General features: G+C 32.5%; 1 protein-coding gene across 1 annotated transcript; it reads right to left on the bottom strand.

Moving 5' to 3' along the window:
- Window positions 1-7,220: 7,220 nt before the first annotated feature.
- On the bottom strand, window positions 7,221-19,754 carry LOC142336716 (uncharacterized). The gene is made up of 4 exons (XM_075385629.1): window positions 19,484-19,754; window positions 14,937-15,273; window positions 11,737-11,825; window positions 7,221-7,616 (listed from the first exon to the last, which is right to left on the bottom strand). The coding sequence occupies exons 2-4, from the start codon at window positions 15,250-15,252 to the stop codon at window positions 7,221-7,223; spliced, it is 801 nt and encodes a 266-aa protein (XP_075241744.1). The 5' UTR covers window positions 15,253-15,273; window positions 19,484-19,754.
- Between the last annotated feature and the right edge of the window lie 3,985 nt (window positions 19,755-23,739).

Here is a 23,739-nt window from a genome sequence, read left to right as displayed (position 1 = left end):
AATTAATTGTTTGCTAAATGCAAAGGATCAGAAAATACATCTGTTTAAAGTGTTACCCTTAATGTTTTTTTGATTTCCTATTTGACAATTACTAAATCTATTTGATGTTTTTTGCAGTTTTTGCGAAATCTAATTTTTTGTATGCTGTAGAAACCTAATGATTGCGTTTGTACAATTTTTACAAGTATAATGTATAATGCATAATTTCGTAAAAAGTGACAAAAATTGAAGGAAATTGGTAAACTGTGTTTTAGAATCGGAAAAATCTGTTTGAGAAAACAAAATATTGAAGACTTTCAAGAATCATTTCAAGAATCGATTCAGTTTAGTAATTTTTTTAATACATCAATTTTATATCTCTATGTACGAGTTTTCGATTGGCCCAAACTTGTTCATTTAAGTTGGGCAGTCATAAAGGTCATGAAAGTGTAACATGAGGGCTGAGAGTAATTAATTGCTCTGAATGGAATTTTTTTAGCAATTTTATTAAACCTGTCGTCTTTTTTACTCATTTTTTGCTTGACAGACGTTACATCTGACCTTTTGGTTTTTTCTTTTCATCAACGTGACACCACTCACACGTCAATCTCCAATCAAGCTTAAGCTAGCCTCTGTAATCCGTAGCTAGGTATTGACGAAGCAATACACTCGCTAGTCGTATGAGAGCCATTCACCTAACGCTAGTCGGTTCTGTTTAGAGTATCAGAACTTTCTTAGAAAGAGAATCAATTGTCCCAGCTCTTCGAGGACCTGTTTGGCGTATAATCTTAGTAAATCAAAACAAACTGCCTAGGACATTGATTAGAAAATAAGCCTGCTGCTAAGATGGAACCAGGTTTAAATTTGAAAATGCCTACGAATTCTCGCTCCAAAAAATGCCAGACTACTTTTGCTTGTTTTTTTCCTATTTAGAGGCGTGAGAATGTATTTATAAATTGATTTTGAAGTCAAGATTTGTTAGTCTATTTTATCATCCAATAGGAAAAAGAACAAACTTTTGTATAGTTTTTTGGATGCCTACATGGAGAGCCAAACAATATCTTTGTCAATTTTGTTTTACAGAATAAAATTCTATGAAATTAGAGCGACAAATGAAAACTGAATCTGAAAAAAAAGCGGTAAGATATTTCGGTTGTTCTACCGCGTAGAGAACTCCTGATAGATTTTTTAGCCCAGAGACAATGCTTAGGAGAAAAGTTGAGAATCTGCATAGTTTCCTACTTGATACACATCCTCGTATTTCTTGCTCGCCTCGATAAAACCTTTGGTTTTAACTTTAAGTGCTGCTATGGTCCGTAGTTTTCTTTATTACTTTAGATTATCTTTAAAAATTGAAAACTCTTTTTCAAGTAAGAAAACATTGTGCCTTTTTTTATTTTTTTGTCAGTTATTGCATAGCTTCTTCTTTTTGGTTGATTGTTCTTGTATGATTTTTAAAACATCGTAACGTGTTAGGACATTTTTTTGTTTCTGATACCACCAAGTTTTTATCCGCGAGGCATGGCCAGAATGTGGTACCTATATTGCAGCTCGCAAATAGTGCTTATTGTCATCCAATAAGAATAGAGATTAGTTTTCGATCTATGTTCCCAATTTTTCTGTTCTCGATCTATTGTCCGGTCACCACCTATATGTTATGCAATTGCGTAAAAGACTTTCTTATCGCCAATTGGGGATTAGAACGACAAATTGCAAATTAGTACCTGCTTACATGATGGCTTCTGTTAAATTTTGATTTCTAAATTCAATCTAAGTAAATAATATTGTTATTTAACTAGGAACTTAAATCACAGACTAATTGATGCAGTCCTTTGGGAAAAGATTAGTTCTTCAGCGAACTGAAAAACAAACTGGTTCGGCAAAAAGGGGAAAGGATGTTAGCTTTCAAAGAAAATCAAGGCAAAATGGGCGTCCAGAGCAATTGATCACTCCAAAATACAAATTTTTGCCAAAATACGCAAGAAAAATGGATCCAGTATTTTAATCTAGTTTTGAAGTTATCAAGAAACGTTATTTAACATATTAATGCCTAAATGAGATAATATATAGTGTAACCACATTTTTAATTGTCTAGATAGCTCAATTGGTTAAACCTCAAAATGAAGATATCACAACCAAATATTGAACCAAACAAAGAAGCTCAATAATGTGCGTTCGCATATGATGTTCCGACCAGCGCTCATCTACATTTTTGACTTAACTGTCTTTTGACTTACATTTTTGACAAAGAGATAATCAAAAAAAGATGTTTGAGTTTCAAAAAATTGCTACACAGCCAAACTAATAATTGAATTAAAAAATGCCATGCCTCATTACAACGAGATCTGCCACTAAAAAGAATACAAGAAAAAAAAACAACAACAACAACAACAAACAAAAGCAAAAATTTCACGGAAAAAACGGATATCTAAATTTAAAAGCACCTAGTAACAACGTGAAATTACAATCAGACTAAACCCTAACTACACAAATTAACTTTCTCCTAACTACACAGCAGATGGGATTGATTTTTAATGAGAGTAGGAAACAATTTGACGCAAAAGGGAAATAATGAGGCGAAATTCAAAAATCAATCAAAATTTATTAAACCAAATATTTTCAAAAGTCTCAAAAATCATTAGTTTTAAACGCAGAAGCTCTCAATAAAATTTAACGAAAAATTAAAACCAAACCAAAGGGACCTTACCGTGGTTAGACTAAGCCATAGAAACGGACTAAAGATGCAGAAGAACTGAAAAAATTAACAACAAAAAATTACAAACATTGCGAAAACACAAATTAGCGAAGCCATTAAAATCATTAGCTATTATCTGAATACTAGGTCTTTTATTTCAAATTTTAATAAAAACTTTTCAGCTAAAATTTTTTTGAATGAATTAATAAATTCAAATGGGTCACAATTGAAAATCATTGGGATCTGTTATTACGCCATTGTGCTAAAGGAAGAGAAAAAGAAACACAAATACACCACTCACATAGCTTTTTCTGAAGACGCACATTGTCCTAAAATTGAAACAACAATTACGTCATAATATCAGTAAAGTTCGTAAATTTTACAACAAAAAGAATTGTATGGGACCTCTCAATGATGAGAATAAGTTACAAGTTGACGAGGAGAACAACAAAAAATCCCAAAAAGATAAAGTCATTGAAAACTTCAAAAATGTGTGATGTCATAAACTTTAAGACTATTCGCTATAAACTGACCACTCGGGGTAAAATCAATCATTGAATCCTCAATTACAAACTTACGAGACCGGTCAGCATTTTACGGCGACATAAAGAATAAAAGAAACAAGCGAAAACAGCAAATTCAAAAAAAAAATTCCGCGAAAAAAGTGTCGAGGCCATTAAAAAATGATTTAAGAGAAACTGTTCTAATTTTAATTTTATTTCAACCTTTGGATTATTCTTTTTAACATTTTGACTCCAATGAATCAACAGACATGAACAAATACATTAAAACCACGAAAGTTTTGAGTAAACCATTGTATCAACCCCCTTAAAGTCAATAGCTGTTAAAGGAAGCTAATAATTACACTGAGTTGTGAGACGATGAGAACTTAAGGATGTCTGTCATTCATAAGTCTCCAAGAAGATTTTACAATAAGTCAATGGCTATGAAAACAGCAACAAATACAGGCAAAGTCCAAAAATAAAGTAGAAAAGTGCGAGAAGAAAGCGTCGAAGCCATTTAAAACTTAAGTTTTTCTCTGAAAATAGTTTGTATGATCCAATGAAACTCTTCTCTAAGTCAATGAAAACATCCCTATAAAGATAATATGTTAAAATTCCAAAAGGAACCATAATTACGAAAAAAATCCAAATTTTTTAAAAAATATTCTGAAAACTCGTGCATCGAAGACATAACACCAGTAGATAGAAGATAAAACCGTTAACTATTTTATTTTTGCCTGATTTAAAATATATAGGGTACCCGTCATTACTGAGACTAAGTTACAGCTCACAAAAAAAAAGTTTAATATCACTTAATATTAGAAAGACTTCTCGAAAAGTCATTTTTTAAAGTCTTAACAGCCGTTAAGTTCAATAGGTTTCAGCAGAAGTTAATAAATACGCTCAGTTTTGCCTCGATTGGGGGACAAGCATATTTGTCCTGCTTAGGTAATCAACAATACATCACAAGAGATGATATACAGTGTAACCACATTTTTAATTGTCTAGATAGCTCAATTGGTTAAACCTCAAAATCAAACTATCACAACCCAATATTGAATCAAACAAAGAGGCTCAATAATGTGCGTTTGCATATGATGTTCCGACCAGCGCTCATCTACATTTTTGACTTAACTGTCTTTTGACTTACATTTTTGACAAAGAGATAATAAAAAAAAGATGTTTGAGTTTCAAAAAATCGCTGCACAGCCAAACTAATAATTGAATTAAAAAATGCCATGCCTCATTACAACGAGATTTGCCGCTACAAATATTACAAGAAAAAACAACAACAACAAACAAAAACAAAAATTTCACGGAAAAAACGGATATCTAAATTTAAAAGCACCTAGTAACAACATGAAATTACAATCAGAATAAACCCTAACTACACAAATTAACTTTCTCCTAACTACACAGCAGATGGGATTGATTTTTAATGAGAGTAGGAAACAATTTGTCGCAAAAGGGAAATAATGAGGTGAAATTCAAAAATCAATAAAAATTTATTAAACCAAATATTTTCAAAAGTCTCAAAAATCATTAGTTTTAAACGCAGAAGTTCTCAATAAAATTTAATGAAAAAAAAAAACCAAACCAAAGGGACCTTACCGTGGTTAGACTAAGCCATAGAAACGGACTAAAGATGCAGAAGAACTGAAAAAATTAACAACAAAAAATTACAAACATTGCGAAAACACAAATTAGCGAAGCCATTAAAATCATTAGCTATTATCTGAATACTAGGTCTTTTATTTCAAATTTTAATAAAAACTTTTCAGCTAAAATTTTTTTGAATGAATTAATAAATTCAAATGGGTCACAATTGAAAATCAATGGGATCTGTTATTACGCCATTGTGCTAAAGGAAGAGAAAAAGAAACACAAATACACCACTCACATAGCTTTTTCTGAAGACGCACATTGTCCTACAATTGAAACAACAATTACGTCATAATATCAGTAAAGTTCGTAAATTTTACAGTAAAAAGAATTGTATGGGACATCTCAATGATGAGAATAAGTTACAAGTTGACGAGGAGAACTACAAAAAATCCCAAAAAGATAAAGTCATTGAAAACTTCAAAAATGTAAGATGTCATAAACTTTAAGACTATTCGCTATAAACTGACCACTTGGGGTAAAACCAATCATTCAATCCTCAAATAGAAACTTACGAGACTGGTCTGCATTTTACGGCGACATAAAGAATAATTGAAACAAGCGAAAACAGCAAATTCAGAAAAAATTCAGCGAGAAAAGTGTCGAGGCCATTAAAAAATGCTTTAAGAGAAACTGTTCTAATTTTAATTTTATTTCAACCTTTGGATTATTCCTATTAACATTTTGACTCCAATGAATCAACAGACATGAACAAATACATTAAAAGCACGAAAGTTTTGAGTAAACCATTGTATCAACCCCCTTAAACTCAATAGCTGTTAAAGGAAGCTAATAATTACACTGAGTTGTGAGACGATGAGAAATTAAGGATGTCTGTCATTCATAAGTCTCCAAGAAGATTTTACAATAGGTCAATGGCTATGAAAACAGCAAAAAATACAGGCAAAGTCCAAAAATAAAGTAGAAAAATGCGAGAAGAAAGTGTCGAAGCCATTTAAAACTTAAGTTTTTCTCTGAAAATAGTTTGTATGATCCAATGAAACTCTTCTCTAAGTCAAGGAAAACATCCCTATAAAGATAATATGTAAAAATTCCAAAAGGATCCATAATTACGAAAAAGATCCAAATTTTTTAAAAAGTATCCTGAAAACTCGTGCATCGAAGACATAACACCAGTAGATAGAAGATAAAACCGCTAACTGTTTTAATTTTGCCTGATTTAAAATATATAGGGTACCCGTCAATACTGAGACTAAGTTACAGCTCACAAAAAAAAGTTTAATATCACTTAATATTAGAAAGACTTCTCGAAAAGTCATTTTTTAAAGTCTTAACAGCCGTTAAGTTCAATAGGTTTCAGCAGAAGTTAATAAATACGCCCAGTTTTGCCTCGATGGGGGGACTGATTCAATGAAGGTCTTCACTAAGCCAATGAGAGATATCAAAAATAGGATAATATGATAAGATTTCAAGAGGAAACAATAATACGAAAATATCCAAATTTTTTTCCAAAAATTTTGAAATCTTGAGGCATCGAAGACATATAATAAAAAAGTTAGAAGCTGAAACCGCTAACCAGAGCAATTTTGGTTGGAGTTGAAAGGAGGAGGGTCCTGTCATTACTAAGACTGACTTAGAATTCACGAAAATAAGTTTTTGAGCGGTTAAAGTTAGAAAAAATTTCTCGGAAACCATATTTAAAGTCTTATCAGCTATTAGCTGTCCACTTAAAGCTCTAGATTGGTTCTCATAATGCTCATCGCAAAATCTGTTGCACATTTAGTCAATGACTATGCCAGTAGTCTATGCCATAGGACTCCAAAATTGTAGTAAAGCTCAAAAAGAAAATCAAAATTTCATTTAAAATTACCAAAACTCAGAGTCGAAGCCAAAAAAAAAACATGCGCGATTCCTTGAAAACGTTTATTTTGTTCATTGGGATTAATTAGACTGTTAAACGGGTTTTTAATTAACATTCACACAAAACTTCAATTCTCGATAACTCCTCGAAAAAGAAACGAAATTCAAAAAAATTTTTTTTTAGATTCGTATTCTACGCTGGACGAGCTTTTTAATGATACCACTCACATTTCTCTGCAATAATTATATCGATCGGCCAAAATTGTCTGAAAAAAAACCCATATGAGTATATAGTTCCTCCCCCCACAAGTGGGGTCGGAACAATTATCCGCTTAAGATTATTAAAACATTCTAGTAAACATTTCGGTATCACGGCATTGGGTAATTCGGCAGCGTTTAATCGCCATTTCACCAATTTTTTAAATATGAACTTTTTATGGCGCCGTAAACGAAAAACTCAATTTGTGATGCTCCTCGGCTGTGAATTAAGTTGAATTTTTTTTCAATAAAAAGTAAGTGCTTAAAATAAGTTGAATAGTTTTACGCCAAAATAAGACATCCTAACCTAAGACTCCTCCGTCGACATAGTTATTTCCAGCTACTTTTGCTGGAATTTCGAAAAACACAGGAGCTGCCGATGAAGCCATGAGAACTTCTTTCACTTCTTGCAACGGTCGAGTTTTCGAGTCAAAGATTTCCAAGTGGTCTGCCGTTTTGTCCTCGTTGAAGCGTCGTGCAACAGCCCCCGAGAGGCATCCTTGATATTCCATGTCATCCGTGTAGGCATCGCCAAAGATCTCGTTTAATTCTTTCATTAGTGGCTCTGTCGAATATGGGTAAATGGGCAATTTTGTATATTGTCGAGAAGCTTTTAGAATTGGGTCTACCACTCCTTTTCCTTCCTTGGACACCACAAATATCTCTGGGATGACCCGAGCGTACAGGTCACTCACATTCTAATTTCGAAAAATTGTTTCGTTGAAAATTTGATCAGACATTATTTTTTTCACTAATATGAATTATTTTTTAAACATCAAAACTGTGATTTTACAAAGTTTTCCAACCAAATCGACCCCTCATTTATGTGTTCCTTCTACTTTTTTAAAACTTTTGTTTTGTTTGCTTTAACTTTCAACAAACGCTTATGTTGGTTTGAATGTATGATAGCTTCTGATTGCCCCCAACATAAAAAATATGCAGTTTTTTTGTCGGAATATGATGTTTACAATCCCCTTGCAAAACTATTTTTACATTGTAAGGAGCTATATAGCAACACAAAAATTTTTATTGGGGGCATAAAAAATTGGGGCGCCGCAACACAATAGATCCAATTAATTCGTTATTTTGACATATAGTATTTATTTCACTATATTAAATTTGAATTGTCAGTCATTCATAATTTTTTCAAAAACTTCCAAATTTTTTCCACCTATTTGCATGCCTTTATTACTTATTTAGAATTTTTATCAATAACTTATAGAATAAGTTTTACCTCTTTTCAATTTTTCTAAAAAAATTAATGCGGAATTGAAAAATTTATCAAAAAGGCGGCTGTTTAAACGAACAAAGCTAAAATGTTCAAAGCTTACAAATTTAACTGCTCGAAAATGTGTAATTGATAAAAATCTCCCAATTCTGTGTTTTTCCACAAGACGTGGTAATTTCTGCTTTCAAAACATTCTGAATGCCTTCAAAAACGAAAAAAATCCTTGTCCTGCTTTATATATATATATATATATATATATATATATATATATATAAAATTTTAGTGCTTGTTGCTATATTCTAGGGCAAGATATAGTTTTTGTGAACAACTTATCTTAAGAACGCTTTTTGTTAATTCTTGTTACTAGACACCTCAAAATGACCGAAAGTAACTATTTCAAAAGATTGGTGCCACAATTTGTAATGACGTTCCGTATGCTTAGGCATTATTCTTGATTTTTGATTGAGTTAGGAACAGAAGGCCAGATTGTGCAAGTCTGTAAGCATTTGCTCTTGGATAACATATGAATGCATTGTTTGCTATTGACTTATAAAAAACATGCTTTCAAACTAGACAATGGACTATTGAGCTTTGAGTGTTTTTCTCTAATTTGCTTAACTTGTAGTTTAACTTCAACAGAGACAGGTCAAATCATCTTTCAAATGGCTACTAAAAATTGAAATTTTATTTGCGCTATTACGTTTCAAGTTATTGTTTTTTGTAATTTTCTAATATTCTACTACAAGGTTTCACTAAATTTTTTGTGAAATTTGGACATTTTCCCGCCATTGAGATTCTCATTCCTTTCTTGTCCGGTCGCTCTATTGACAAGTCTGATATCAAATTATTTACATTTGAATCCAACAAAATTTTTTAAAAAAAATCGGATTTCGGTTAAAACATTATGGATTTAATTGCTTCGACAGTGTCTACTAGCAGAATTTATTGGATTTTTTTCATTTTTGTCTTCATTTCTCGTTCTTTTTGTAGTCGTATGGAAAATGCAGATAATTGCACCGCATTATTGGTGGTTTTTTAATTATGAACAAAAAACCAATTTACTTATTTCAGTTGCAAGGAAAATTTTTCATGACTTTGTGATCAAATGATTTAAAAACAATTTATAGACTTGTTCTTAAATTTGCACTTTGCTGTACTTTTTCTACTTATTACCTAATCTCTCATTAATTACAACTCGCACGTCAAATTGCTGGTGTTGACGAAAAACTCAGTTTAAAATAACAAATATTTTAATGCATGATTTCTTGTTTTCACAACTTCGCTATCGGTTTTCGCAAAAAACTAATATAGACCTTGATTTTTTCTCCGGTTTCTTGTTCTTTATATACACCAATAACAGGTTCTGAAATAGACAGAATTCAATGGTTTCTTTGAGAAAGAAGACACTTATTTAAAGATTTGGTTGCATGCTAATGTTCTTGTCTTTGAAAGTAATTGTTTTCCAAATAAATCAAATGAACTTCTCAACTATTTCTCTTTTTTTTTTGGTAGTTGTTCACTATTCTTATTTTTCAGAGGCCACAAATCTCTTTATTGGTGTTTAGAGCACTCGTAGCTGATTATAACAAATTTTTTACGGTATAGATTATTGTTTTAACGACTTTGACTCCATTTCCTTGCAAAACTTAATGGAGCCAGGTTTTTCGTAAGATTATGTCGTTTATTTGTGTAGATACACGACATCTTCTGGTTAATGAAAGGTCACAATGTCTTCATGCTGGGGTATGACCAAACATAAACTTGTATGAAGGTTTCAATTCGTATCAAAAGGTGTTCATTATTTGTTCTCAGTAAAAACGAGTTTGTTTAGCTTAGGTTTTCCTTGACGCTATTTTGACTTTGTTATTATGTAATTTTTCAAAAAACAGACATTAAGTTTTGGATTAAATTTTTGTTGTTCTTTGATATTTTGTCTGTCGCGAAGTCTTAAAAATAGCAGGTCTGATCGGCTCTCTATTGTGTTTTTTTTTATTTTACTAAGTGATTTGTGTTGGAAGCAGTTTTTTATTCATACACCAATAATTTTCGATCAATATATATATATATGAAATTTTTGAAAGTTTTCTATCTCTTGCTCATTTGATAGACAATTAAGCCAAACTAATGAATGGGCGGGGTTGGACATTAATGTATGAATGAACATTACAGAGCTTCCTGGTTTTATTTTTAATTTAAAAAAGCCAATTTTCTCATAAACAGTTGTATGTAGTTGTCAATTTGTTTTATGTTGTAGGTGTATATAAATATTGAGAAGTGTTTTCTAAAAATTTTTTTATACAGGGTTTTTTTTTGAATCCACAAGAAACCTAAAATATGAAGTTTGTTGGGATAGTGTTAACTCTCTCTTTTTCTTGGAGTTCTTAATCTTTTCTGTCTATAAATTCGCACTTGTTAATCTTTTCTGCTTAAGCTGGGTGGAATACATGGCTTACTTGAGAGTATTGTTTTTAAAGTTTGTTTGAGGTTTTTCTCAATTAACTCTTTTTTTTCTTCCAAAGATCGAATAAATACTTTTTCGCGGTCGCTCGAAATAAAATATACACATTAGCAAGTGTTATAATTCGTAACTTGTAACCGCAATTGAGAAATCTGGTCTCAAAATTTCAAAAACAGTTAACTTTACAAAATAAGCCTGACGACAGGATTTGATGAAAAAGCAATTTGGCAATACTTTTGCCCGGTAAAAATAAATGAAAAATCGAATTTGATGGAAAAGTCACCAATTCGGCTTCTATAAACTTCATGCAAATAAAACACTCTGCGTTTTTATGATAAATTATGTTTTTTAGTGCAATAGATCATCGTTCAATATCTTTTGAACACTTTAACTACCATTTCATTGACCATCTGATTTTCGACATGAAGCGGAAACAACAAGCTGCGGATCTTATAAAAATAGTCAAGCAAACAATCCAATCAAAACCGTTAACAGCACCCCAGTGACAATAATTTTGTTGAAATACCCTGATACGAACAATTATTTATCAAGATCTTAGAGAGCTGCACCAAGAATTTTTGTTGACTGGTCTTGATAAGATCTTAGATGTGTCCCAAAAATGGTCCAGTTGCGGGGAAAAAAAATTTACGGAAAAAAACCCACTTCATTTTAGATAGGAAATAAACCCCGACCGAAAAAAACCCACGGAAATAAACCCCGGCGGAAATAAAACCCCCACTTAATAGAGCTGCGTATTTAGCGCGTTTGGCCACGCCTCGTGGGCCATGGCCATGACTCAGCGGCCCGTGGGACTTGATATGAAACTATCACGACCGAACAAATAATGACGACCGAAAATCAATTATTTCGGTGGGGGTTTATTTCCTAGACCAAAATGGTCACCTATCAAGATCTTAGCAAGATGGTACCAAGATTTTCCGAGAAAAGGTAGTCTATTATGACCATGGCAAGGCGTTTCAAGATTTGCAAGACTTGTCATTATCCTGAAAGATATGGCAAAGCGTATCAAGAAACGTATCACTGGGCCAATAATCTTTTTCTTACTTTGAACTGCATAATTTCATTGAAAGAAATTTTAAGGAAAATAATTTTAGATCAAGGAAACAATAGCCTGAATTGGCATGGGAACACGGTCTCCTGAGATTTTGTCAACTTCTCCTCCAACTAGAGCAGCAGCTATCAAGGATCCTGTGCTGGTTCCTAAAACAGAAATGGAAACTCACTCTTGCTTGTGTTGCTTGGATATTTTTTATGGTTACATGACAATATATATTTTTTTTAATCTTCAAAAATGTAAATTTAAAGTTATAACCACAACAAGAACGTTTGGTTAAATATTTACATTTTCAAAATCGCCTCGTAAATATATGAATAGTTTGGTCTTTATACTTCAGTAGAAAAATTTCCTAAAGCCTCTTACTTGTCTATCTATTGGAACACGTTCATGCAGTTTGACCATTTCGCTGCTTAGTTTTTCCTTAAATTTGTTTTTAGTTTTCTCTTTTCGGATTTCAATTGGCAAATTATTCCATTTCCTAGAAAAATTTCTGATCAGTGACCTGTCACTCCATTTGGATTGGCACTTATTCTTTGGAAAAAACTGGACAGTTCTGCAGTTTTTGGTCAATTCGTACTTTTCAAGAATCCTGAAAGAGGAGTTTTTGGTTTCTCGACTACTCTGTTTATATTGTGAGAGGAGGTCAAAAAATTTAAGAAGACAAACTTTTTTAATGAAAAGCTCTGCTGGTAAAATTTTGTCTTTCAGTAATAGATCTCTTGCACTGTCAAACTTTTTGCGCAGGTGGCAAACCTTTATTCCCCAATTTATTTGTTTATTAACTCTTTGAAGTGACATAACCGACAACGATTGAAAAAAAATTGCACTGAAATTGAGATGGGACAAAACAAGTGATTTAAAAAGAACGATTCTTGCTTTTAGTGGTAGAAAATGTCTTACTAAGTAAATTGACCTAATAGCATTTGCCATTTTTGTTAATGTTTTGTTCAGCTGAATGTCAAAATTTAGATTGTTATCAATCATTATACCTAGATAACGACAACTTGTTTTTGGCTCTATGAAAATTCCATTATAATGAAATTGTTCAATTTTTGATTCACCATTTTTTGAAAAAACCACAATTTCTGTTTTATCTCTGTTTAAAGTTAGCATATTTTGCCTCATATAACTGTCAGTACTTTCAAATACACTGTTAATTTCGCATAAGAGATTTTCATCGGATTTGGAATGACAAATAATGCATGTGTCATCTGCAAACTGTAAAACGTCCTCTCTTTTTTTCATTTTTTCAGGGAAGTCGTTGATATATATTAAAAAAATTAAAGGTCCGAGAGCTGTTCCTTGAGGTACTCCGTGATTTATTGTCACCCAGTTCGAATATTCTATGCCGTTCTTTACGCATTGTTTTCTGTTCGACAAAAACGATTCTAGCATTGCAATTGATTCCGTACTAAATCCATATTTAGTAATTTTTTCGAGAAAAATTTTGTGAGATATTGAGTTAAAAGCTTTGGCTAAATCCAAGAATATACTAACAACGGTTTCGTTTTCTTCTAACAAACTATTCACTGATTCTGTCAACGATATTACTGTGTCATTCGAAGATTTTCTTTTCAGAAACCCAAACTGATTTTTATTGATTATTTCATACTTTTCAACATGTTCTAACATTTGTTGGAGCAAAAGTCTTTCAAAAATCTTCGCAAGAGTCGGTGTAACTGAAATTGGTCTGTAGTTTCCTGCTTCCAGTGGATCCCCTTTTTTGTAAATTGGAGTTACATATGCTTTTTTAAGTATGTCAGGAAAAATGTTTTTTGAAATACATTCGTTTATTGCAAACTGTAGATGTGTTCCAATAGACATTTTGCTACACTTGAAGGACCATGTAGTGAGTAATCCAGGACCCGCTGCTTTGTTTTGTGGTAATTGATCAATTACAGTAAACAGTTCTTTTCTCGTTATATGTCTGAAGGAAAACTCAGTTTTGTCAAAAGCAAAGTCCGGTAGCTCAATCTTTTCTGTCTCGCCTTCGTATAAACCTAATTTAGAAAAACAAGTACCCAATGCAAAAGTACCCAATGTGCCATTATACCTAATTTTTTCCTTTGATCTTTTCGTTCAATATTCCGATTGCAATTTAGCACTCGATGGGTATATTTCATCATACTTCGGTGGATAATTTGATCTCATAATTGGCTGTGATATAGTTTCATATCAAGTTCCACATGGCCGCTGAGGCATGGCCAAATGCATTATCTAAATATGATGCTGAATAATCGTTCTGGTAAAATCAACTTAAGGATAAGTTATTAGGTATATTTTGGGTATTTTGTCAAATTGGTTATATTTGCAGTGGGAATGTTTTTAAGACAACAATTTTTATAAATAGATTAAAATGCTTTAAAAATTTGGATGACTATTAAGATTACCAGGAAATCATACAAACCATATATGACCATAATGATTACAGAGATTTTAGTACAACTGGCATATTCCGGGAATATGACTCATACTTTGGGGCCAGGACCTCATATCTAGCAAGAGTCCTGCGAGAACCATGAAAGATATGAATCGTGTTGCAAATTTTTCATCCTCTCATCACTGGTTTATTTGAGGGAAAATATTTCACTAACGACACAAAAATGTACAATTTTCTCAATTAAAATCACTCGAATCTTTTTATTCTTTTTCTTGATTGCCCTTCAAAAGGCGCCATTTAGTCCTAAAATAAAAGAATCTCATTTGCCAAAAAATAGCAAAAAAGCCATCGCATTACAAATTAAGAAAAGAAATTACAAATTAGCATTTATGGATAAGATGGCTCTTTACAAAATTCGTTTCTAAACTGTATCCTAACTAATTAATAAAAAATCGAGATATCAATTTAATAATATCACATTCAATCAATTTAAAATAATATAAGTTAATTGAAGCAATCTGAAAAATTGATCCAAAAAGCTCTAAAATTTTGCGACAAAAATCTGAGTTGTGCTGCTTTATGTTCTCTGCTTTTTTATATTTGAAAATGATCGAGGGTTCCGAATATCTGAACAAAATCTTGTGCCAACGCTATCCTGATTTTTGTGTTCTCATGTTCTCTGCGTTCTCTGAGGTCTGCGATCAAATTATGCTTTTGCATATTTTCGATAGAAGCGCATTTTGGGGAATAGTATTTCTTGAGTTCCAGAGATCGTCTTTGAATTGTCCAGACTTTTTTCATACTTCAGGTGATGTCAATGGCCTGATCAGATCTCACTTGGATCTGGCAATAGAACCCGGGGCGAAATACTTACCAACAATATAGTTAAAGTAGTCCGCTGGCTGCATAACCTCTGTGGAGTCCAGTTTCGAAATTTCATTCCAAAACGCCTCCACAATTTCGGTTGTTTCCAGAAATTCGTCACTTCCAATCAAAAAGTTTATATAATCTGGGTTGTTTGAAATTGAAGTAGTCAGCCTCATCACGTGGTCAAGTGTCTGTATCTCCATGAAACCTCTTGAGCCACCGCCATCAAATGACAGAACGTTTATGGCAACGCATGTGGTTTTTAGACATACAATTAAGATGACATTAATTATAACGACCCAAAAAGGGTTAAGTGGACACATTTTTGTTAACTGTTACGCAGTCTTGCAGGGTGGTTTTTTTATTTTGTGCTTAGTGATGATAAAAATGGAAGTTTCAAACAAACTTTTTGAACATGAACATCTCAGTGAAACGAAACTTGATACACCTTGCAAGGCCATGCAAGATCTTGACAACTCTTGCAAAACTTGAGACATCTTGCCAATATTTTGATGGACAAATATTTCTTGGAACACCTTGATAAGATCTTGACAAGATCTTATCAAGATTTGTCAAGAAATTTTCTTGGCGTAACTTGATAAGAACTTAATAACTCTTGACACATAGAAAACTTTGTTTGTAAGCAACCTCGAGTGAGGTGATGGAACCGGGAACCCAGACAAAAGTTGGCCATGACCAAACAATCCAGACAAAAACTTAACCACGACACGAAGTAGTGAGAATTAACGCGATGCAACGCGTTTCTGTCTCAACTTTGTAACGATATGCAACTATGACTCTTTTTGGACTCTTGGTCAAATTTTTTTACTCTTTTTGACCATGATTTGTCGTTACCAGTTGTTTTTAGTGTGTTGATGTGCCTAAAACGGCATATTTGCTTTTAAAGGCTTTTTTACTTTTTTGATTTTATATTCGGAAAATTATTTTAAATTGACTTTGGCTGCCCAGAGCCAAATGTGTTAACTTTTGGCCTTTTTTGTTGCACTACTGATTGTACAAGACCACTGTACTGACTGATTTTGATTTCTGAGGCGGTTTATATTTTTCTGAAAAATTATCTTTTATGCAATATGTACACTTCGTCTTCAAAAATTGAGCCTCGTTTTTTTGTTGTTGAAATCTCTCCAGCTTGATTATGTTGGGTCTTTTATCGTTCAAAACATGACAGAGACCACTAGTAGACGTTTACTATTTTAAAAGGAAGTGCAGTTTCTTCTATTTTGGTTTCTATAAATCAACTGCTTTCTTTCGTTGTCAAAATTTCTTACCTCTTAAACTGGCTCTTAGGTTAAACTTGAAATTATCTTTTTTTCAGTTTTTTGCTTTTTTGGGCTATTAATTGTTAGTATCAATTGCATAAAGAGTGTCGATGAGCCTAAACGTTCAGAATGAATGTATTTGAAAAAAAAGGAGTTATAAAATTTTTTGAATTTTGAGCTGATTTTTTTCCTTCGTTGTATTCGATTTTAGATACTTGAATACTGTAAGTGCTCAGTATGTAATCAATTTGCCTTCGCTGTTTTGTTTTTTCGACGCTTGTTTTTTTGTTTTATTCTATGTTATGAATTTTTAGATTTTTTGGACCTTAGTGGAGCCCTTTACGATGGTGGTCCTGTAAAAGTTGTGTACAATGTACATACCGAGCTAGCATTCACTTAAAAATTTTTTATACAGGAAAAAAGCGGCCATTTGTTGGTTAATAAACTAAAGCAGTATTTTCCGACATTATTGATAATTCTTGTTGCCTAATCTTATGATTTCGTGCTACATTTTGTTTTTGGGTGCTATTGAATTTTTAATACTTGATGTGTCTTGCCATGGCATGGTTAATTTTTCTTGGAAATCTTGCCAAGATCCTGTTTCTTGACAGACAAGTTCGTACATGTCTTGATGTTTTCTTGGTAAGTACCATGGCAAAATCTTGGCAAGATTTAATAAGATTTAATACGTTTATTATCAATGTGTAACAAGCTTAAGTTCACTGGAATGGTTTTTTTTAAAACTCATATAAAACAATTGTTCCGAACTATACACTGTCATTGAACAGAAGAAGTTATTGAAAAAAAGAACCACTCAGCTCGACATCAAATCAACGACATATTGCAAATTCTGGAAAATCCCAGGATCTAAAACCTATCCACTTAACTAGAAAAACAAAAACAACTCAATTTTTCTTCTGATAATTTTTTCACTTGCATTTCTAAAATAGCACTTCATAATTATAGTCTATCTGGTAGGCAAAAATTTGATAATTGTTCCCAAGATTTGCTATCCGCACTTTGAATAATATGAGCCAGTCTTCTCAAGGAAATTCTCTAGTACTTGCTGTCTGAGGTTACACTTTAGAAAGGATTTTACATGGGCCTTGACTGGTGAAGCTCCCTTTAGAACCAACGCATAGGTTACGTAACCGCAATAAGTGAATTTATACATAGGTAGCTAAGCCTGATGTTTCTTAGCTAATGACTAGACTTAATTCTGCTAAATTATGTAACCTGACTAGCGAAGGATGTTGCAAATATCTCAGGGTTTCAAAAAACTCTTCTTGTATTCCGAGAACTTTCTCTGACAAATGTTTACGCTTTCCAAGTACGCAAACGCAAATTTAATCTTTCCATGTTAAATAAGAAATTTCATAAAAGAAAAACCACAGTCTCTTTTTGTTGAAGTGATGGAATCAGAGTGAAGTGGTAGTTAAATAGGCAACAGCAGAATGGCAAATGGTGTATCTATTAACAGGTATTGTTAATGATCCATACTATAGTAACTAAAAGATAAATAGTCAACGCCAATCGACATTTCTTGTTCTCTGACACTCTATGAAGTACAACAAATTCAAACTGATTTTGTATCATTATTACTTTTGGCATACTTAAAACATTCGGTCATATGGTAAACAATGAGAACTTTCAAACAATTGTATCTTACACGATGATAAAAAATCTGCCCTCCACCAGCCTTCTAAGATCATATAGCGTACAAAAATTGACTATTAGTTAAAAGGCTTATAAGCTGAAATGTTCTACCCATCAATTGTTTCAACTGATTGACAGCACGAAACAAAAAGTTTACATACAGTCATATAGTCAGCCGTATTATGAAACAAAATTCCATAGCAATTTCAAGTGTGAGATTGCCGCCGTTGAAAACTTCTCAAAGCCGCTGTTGCAATGAAATCAATGAAATTTTTTAAAAATTTTTTATTAAAAGACTTTGATGAAAGTTTTAATAAAAGTTTTTAAACAGTTTATCAGATGCCAATCACACTTACTCTGTTCAATTTTTTTGTTTTTTTTTGTTGTTTCAAAATTCATAAAGTCAGCATTTATAAAGGCAGGGAATGTTTTCAAGTTGTTGCGGTTTGTGAAAAAGAAAAAATGAGAGCGTTTGGGCCAGATCACAGAATAAATAAATTTTCATATAACTCTTGACAAGTATCTTATCAGCTCTTGCGAAAAAACAATTTACAGACGTAATTATAACGCAATTTTATACAACAGGTATTGAAATCAAAAAGGAAACATCTTTCTTTGTCATTTTGTTGGGTGATAATTTCGGAAACCGATTAATTCTAAAGTCGATTATTTGAACAAAGCTTTGCAATTGGTCAATGTACCGAAGAGCCCACTTGTCTTCAAGACATTTATTTAAACATGTGTTTTACCTGTGCTGAGGTGTCGAAACGCAACATTATGTAGATTAATGGTCAATGCGTTGAATTTATGTGCAATCTAGGCTTGAGCATAGATTTTACAAAATTTTGCGTTTTTAAGCGTAGATCGTACATAATTATGCGCTGAATTGATCAATGATCGTATATAATTTTGCGTTGAATTTAGTGTAGATCTCACATAATTTGGCGTTGAATTTAACGTAAACCCTACATTATTTTGCATTGAACTTAGCGTTGATCTTACAAAAATTTGCGCTTCTAATCGTAGATCTTACATAAATTTGCGGTTTTAAGTGTGGATCTTACACAATTTAGCGTTTAGTTTAACGTAAACCTTACATAATTTTGCGTTCAATTTACCGTTGATCTTACATAAATTTGCGTTTCTAATCGTAGATTTTTAATAAATTTGCGTTTTTAAGTGTAGATCTTACATAATTTAGCGTTGATCTTACGCAATTTGGCGTTGAATTTAATGTTGATTTCAGCTAACTTTTAAAGAATGTGGTTCTAAGGAGAATTAAAGAACAGTGACACTGTGGTAGAGGAGGCGACAAACACGCAGAAGTTCAGTCGTTTTCGTCGCAAAAAAAGAGCCCTAAGCCTCGAGTTCTGTAATATCTCTACGCTAAATTCAGCGCAAAATTATGTAAGATCTTTGCTAATTTCAAGGCAAAATTGTGTAAAATCTACGCTTAGAACCGCAAAATCAGGTAAGATATACGCTGAAAAACGCAAAATTCAACGCATGAACCGCAAAATTATAATATACATTTAAAAGCGTGTTATAAATCTACTGATCTAAGTTCGTATTAGATCTGGCGAATTATCAGATGTCTTTGAAAAACACCCTGCGCAACTATTAATACTAATATGGCACTCAGGAGTAACAATAACAACAGCAATTGGTAAATTCAGGTGTTTTCTGTAAAATGAGGTTGTCGGTAATTTATTCAACAATTCAATTAAAAAGTAAACAATAAGACCTTTCTGCAGAAGGAAATACCTTTCGATGCAGTTTACATTATTTTGTGGTGTTTTGCGATGGATGTCAGGAGTCGAACTCAGTCTCTCTTGTGAAATTCAAAGTTAAAGACTGAAAGTGACCGGATGAGGTTCAACCACCGAAAGTGCATGAGCTAAAGATACAATTCAACTCCTCATATTTTCCTTTCTGACCTAATGAACGAACATTAATTTTGACAGTTCAAATCCGATATTTGAATAACACTCTAACAAATGTCAACAAAACAGTCTTTGTGTCAAATCTCAAAATGTAATAGAAAATCATTAAAATCTGTGACATTCGGAACACGGAGAAATTTAGTTACCAAAGGCTCACAGGAAAAGCTGAACATAATGCAAATGCAACAGTTATTATTGGTACACCTTAGAAGACAATAAACTAATGCTTCGAGATGCCCTCGCGGGTTTTGCATTTTCTGATCTTAAAGTTGCAGCAATTTGCAAAACTTTTTTTGCTATGTTGTTCAAGATAAATTCTACGTAATATCGCTTCAAAAAAAATAAAAATACACACTTATTAAAACTGATCAATTGTTATCTGAATCAATTTATGAATAACATTATTTTCGAAAACATAAACAACAAAACTATTGTAAAACTACACGAATTCTGCTGTTCTCAAATTTTTGGATTTGTCCTGAATATTGAGCCACTTTTTGGTCCACAGGAAGAAAACTTGTGATAATTCTTGCATTTTATTTAGTGTTTTAGCGGGTTTTTTTTATTGGATTGAGAAAACAAACACGAAGGCTCGGTAGTGTGCGCTTGCACATAATATGCCGACCCCCTCATCGACTTTTTGATTTAACTGTTTTCCAGATGAGGAAGAGATAAAAACTTTCCGAAAAATCAAATATCGTTCAACAAACGAATTAGTTGAAAATTTATAGCTGGTTTAGAGGGCCGATGAGACTAGCCATTTATGAGAGTACTGGACAAATCAAACAAAAAATCAGATAATAGCAAACATTAATTACGACTAAAACTTGATGTCTATATTTGAAAAACACTTAATAACAAAAACATGGAATCAATTAAAACCTGAACTCTCAATGTAACCTGTACATCACTAAGGAAGATATGAGACCTGTCAATAATGAGACTCGGTAGCAGATCGGAAAAGAAGAGCAAAAAGCGCGAATTTCAAAAATGCGTTTCATTTTTTTCAAAACATCCAAATTCAATATGAATAGAACCAATACGTATGAACCCGGCTAAATAAAAAGGTTAGTTTATATTTTCCAGGAAGCAATTGAGATCTGTCATTATCCATAAAGTGCCAGACGACATCAAATAGAACGGCAAACAGGAAAAAGATAATCAAAACTAATAAGAAAGCGATATCGCAACCGTTAAAAACTAAATCTTTTCAGGGAAAACATAGAATACCTTTACTTATACACTTTTTCATTGCCAATTGGGCAACCCTATAAGTTTGATGACGTGTCAAGAAAACCAAGATACTCCAAACTCAACTAGGCAAATATCCAAAAATTACACTTTTTATAAAAATCCGTAGAACCAAAGCCAAGAAAACATAAATTGAAAAAGTAGCTAATATAAAGGTTGGATTGTGATTCATTGGAAAATGGATGCCACCTGCCGTCTACAAAGACAAAGCTACAAAACTGACAGAAAAAACATAAAATTGCCAAAGGTCAGATTTTCAATTATTTTTTTTAAAACAATCTGTTTCCGAAAATCAAACAATCCATGAGCTTTCAAAATAAAACAAAAATATATTAAAAAGCAGCCAATCAGGAAACAAGCTGCTTGTTATTATTAAGACTGAATCATAAGACGACAAAACATCAAAGACTGAATTCAAAATCTTTCAAACAATTTTTCGAAGACTTAGTGTGTAATCATTAAAACCGTAAGACATTAAAAGCAAAAAAAATTTGAGTTGGCAGAAAAATTTTGAAATTTCCAATCGGTCTCTTATGGTTTTAAAGTTCTTCCGTGGAAGTGTGTGTGAAGAAGACAAGAAAAACAACCACAACTCTAGGGACGTCAAAAGAAACATAACCAACAGCGCCATTGTTGTTTAAAGCAAAATAAAGGTAATGAGCATGGTCAGTAATACGAATAAGTTACTTGTTAATGACAACGGAAACAAAAATTGGGAACTACAAAAATATATTCCTGAGAATATGATTGAACGTTATTAAAAGGGTTAGCTATAAATGGAAATCAGTAAAAGGATTCATTCAAGTTTCAATAAAAAATCTGAGGGCTTTTGCTTGTCAAGAAAATACCATAAAACGAGAAAAGAACAGCTATTGGAGTTAAAAACAAAAGAGATGACAAAAGAAAAAAACAAAAACAGAAAAAATTTTTGCGAGGGAAAGGACTTGCAGCCATTAAAAATGAAACTATTCTCTGAAATCCTCGAAAATGTTATTTTTGCGCATTCTTTCAGTGCCGAATTGATTTATCCTAAACGGGCTATGTTGAAGGGGACATAAATTACAACCTCAACTTTAGTTAACTATGCAAAAATCACAAATTTTTTGTTAATTAAATTTTCGTAGCCAGAATGACAAGAAACCTTTAGTCAATGATAAAACTATTACAAAGAGGACTTTTCACATTATTGAGTTAAATTTCCACCGTATATATTGAGAGTCAGCTGCTTATGAACCGAAATAAGATTGGGAAAAATTGTGAAACTTCAAAATTTCCTTAACGTCTTCAAAAAAAGGAACTTTCGAATTACTAAGAAGCATTAGGTATCAACAAAAAGCATTGCTTAGTTCCACCTCAAATTTTTTTTTGATTCCAAATGAAAATTGATTTAGTAAGACAAAGTCATAAGGCTGCAAAAAATGACAAATATAGGCAAGTAATTAAAATTTGCGACAACACTTTGTCAAAGCTGCAAAAATTATGGGCTTTCCTTGAAGACCTATTTGGCTTCGCGTCCGATAAAAGTAATATTTTTCAATAATTTTGCAAAAAAGATCAATTGGGAAGAGAAATTTTTCAAAAAACAAAAAACAAAAGACGCATTTCATGTAATTTTTGAGTTATGTTTTCAAAAATACAACAAATTTTTATTTCCATAAACTACTAAAGGAAAATAAAGAACAACTAGCTTTTTTGGAGGTTGCAAAGATTGTGACAGCGGATTTTAGTTCAATACTTCTGGCATAATTAAACAAAGCCGTACAAAAAGCGTATTTCGGAAAAAGTTCGATCTAAGAGGAATAACAATTTAGAAACTAATTAACAAAAAAACTTGGATAAACCAATCATCAAGCCTCCTCTATCTTCAAAGGTAAAATCAATAACATTTTTGTAAACGTTTTTAACAAATTTTAGCAAAATTGACGAAAAAGACGGAATTCTAACTACTATTCACGAAATTTTAAAACTCAATAACTCCCTCTGAAAAACAAAAATCAAAACAAAAATTTTTGATTCCATGCCCTACGCTGGACGGTCTTCCTAATGATACCACTCACAACCCTCTACGATCAGTATATCGATCGGCGAAAATTGACTGAACAAAAAACCCATTTGAGTATATTGTTCCTACCCCACTAAAGTTGAGGTGGGTCGGAATAATTAGTTCAACTCTTATTTTGCCCGTAATATAAAACTGTGAAGATTTGTTTTGTTCAGGCCAGGAGAAAATAAGAACAAGACCAGGGATAGGATTTCGTGCCTAATCCGATGCAATCTCACGGACAAATGCAATGTGCTGTCCTGATGTACGCTCACGCATAGACAATGACATGAATGACAATATTTTTGCGAAGAAGAGTGGGAGAAGGAGCATAGGGTGGGGCGGTAGTGCGAAGTGAGGGGAATTATTCAATAACATATTTGCAGCACAAATTTTTGAACAAGAAGAGATACTTTGGATATGGCAAAATTAATTTTCTGATCGTCCATTTGGAAGAAAAATGCCAGAATGAATGGGTGGTAGTCTTCAATAAGTCAAAAGTAGCAGAAGATGGGTAGTATTCAGCTGATTTTTATTATATGATACTTTTGGTGATTAGAGCAAAAGAATAAAATAAGAATTGTCCGAAAGTTTGCTATTTCAACTTTCAATTTTTCAGGCTTTCTTAAATTTTACGTG

The sequence above is a fragment of the Convolutriloba macropyga genome, chromosome 3, assembly GCF_964194025.1.
Source record: "Convolutriloba macropyga chromosome 3, txConMacr16.3, whole genome shotgun sequence".
In the NCBI taxonomy this organism is placed as follows: domain Eukaryota; kingdom Metazoa; phylum Xenacoelomorpha; order Acoela; family Convolutidae; genus Convolutriloba; species Convolutriloba macropyga.
The sequence above is the reverse complement of the archived record's forward strand: the minus strand, read 5'-3'. Positions and strand labels throughout refer to the sequence as shown.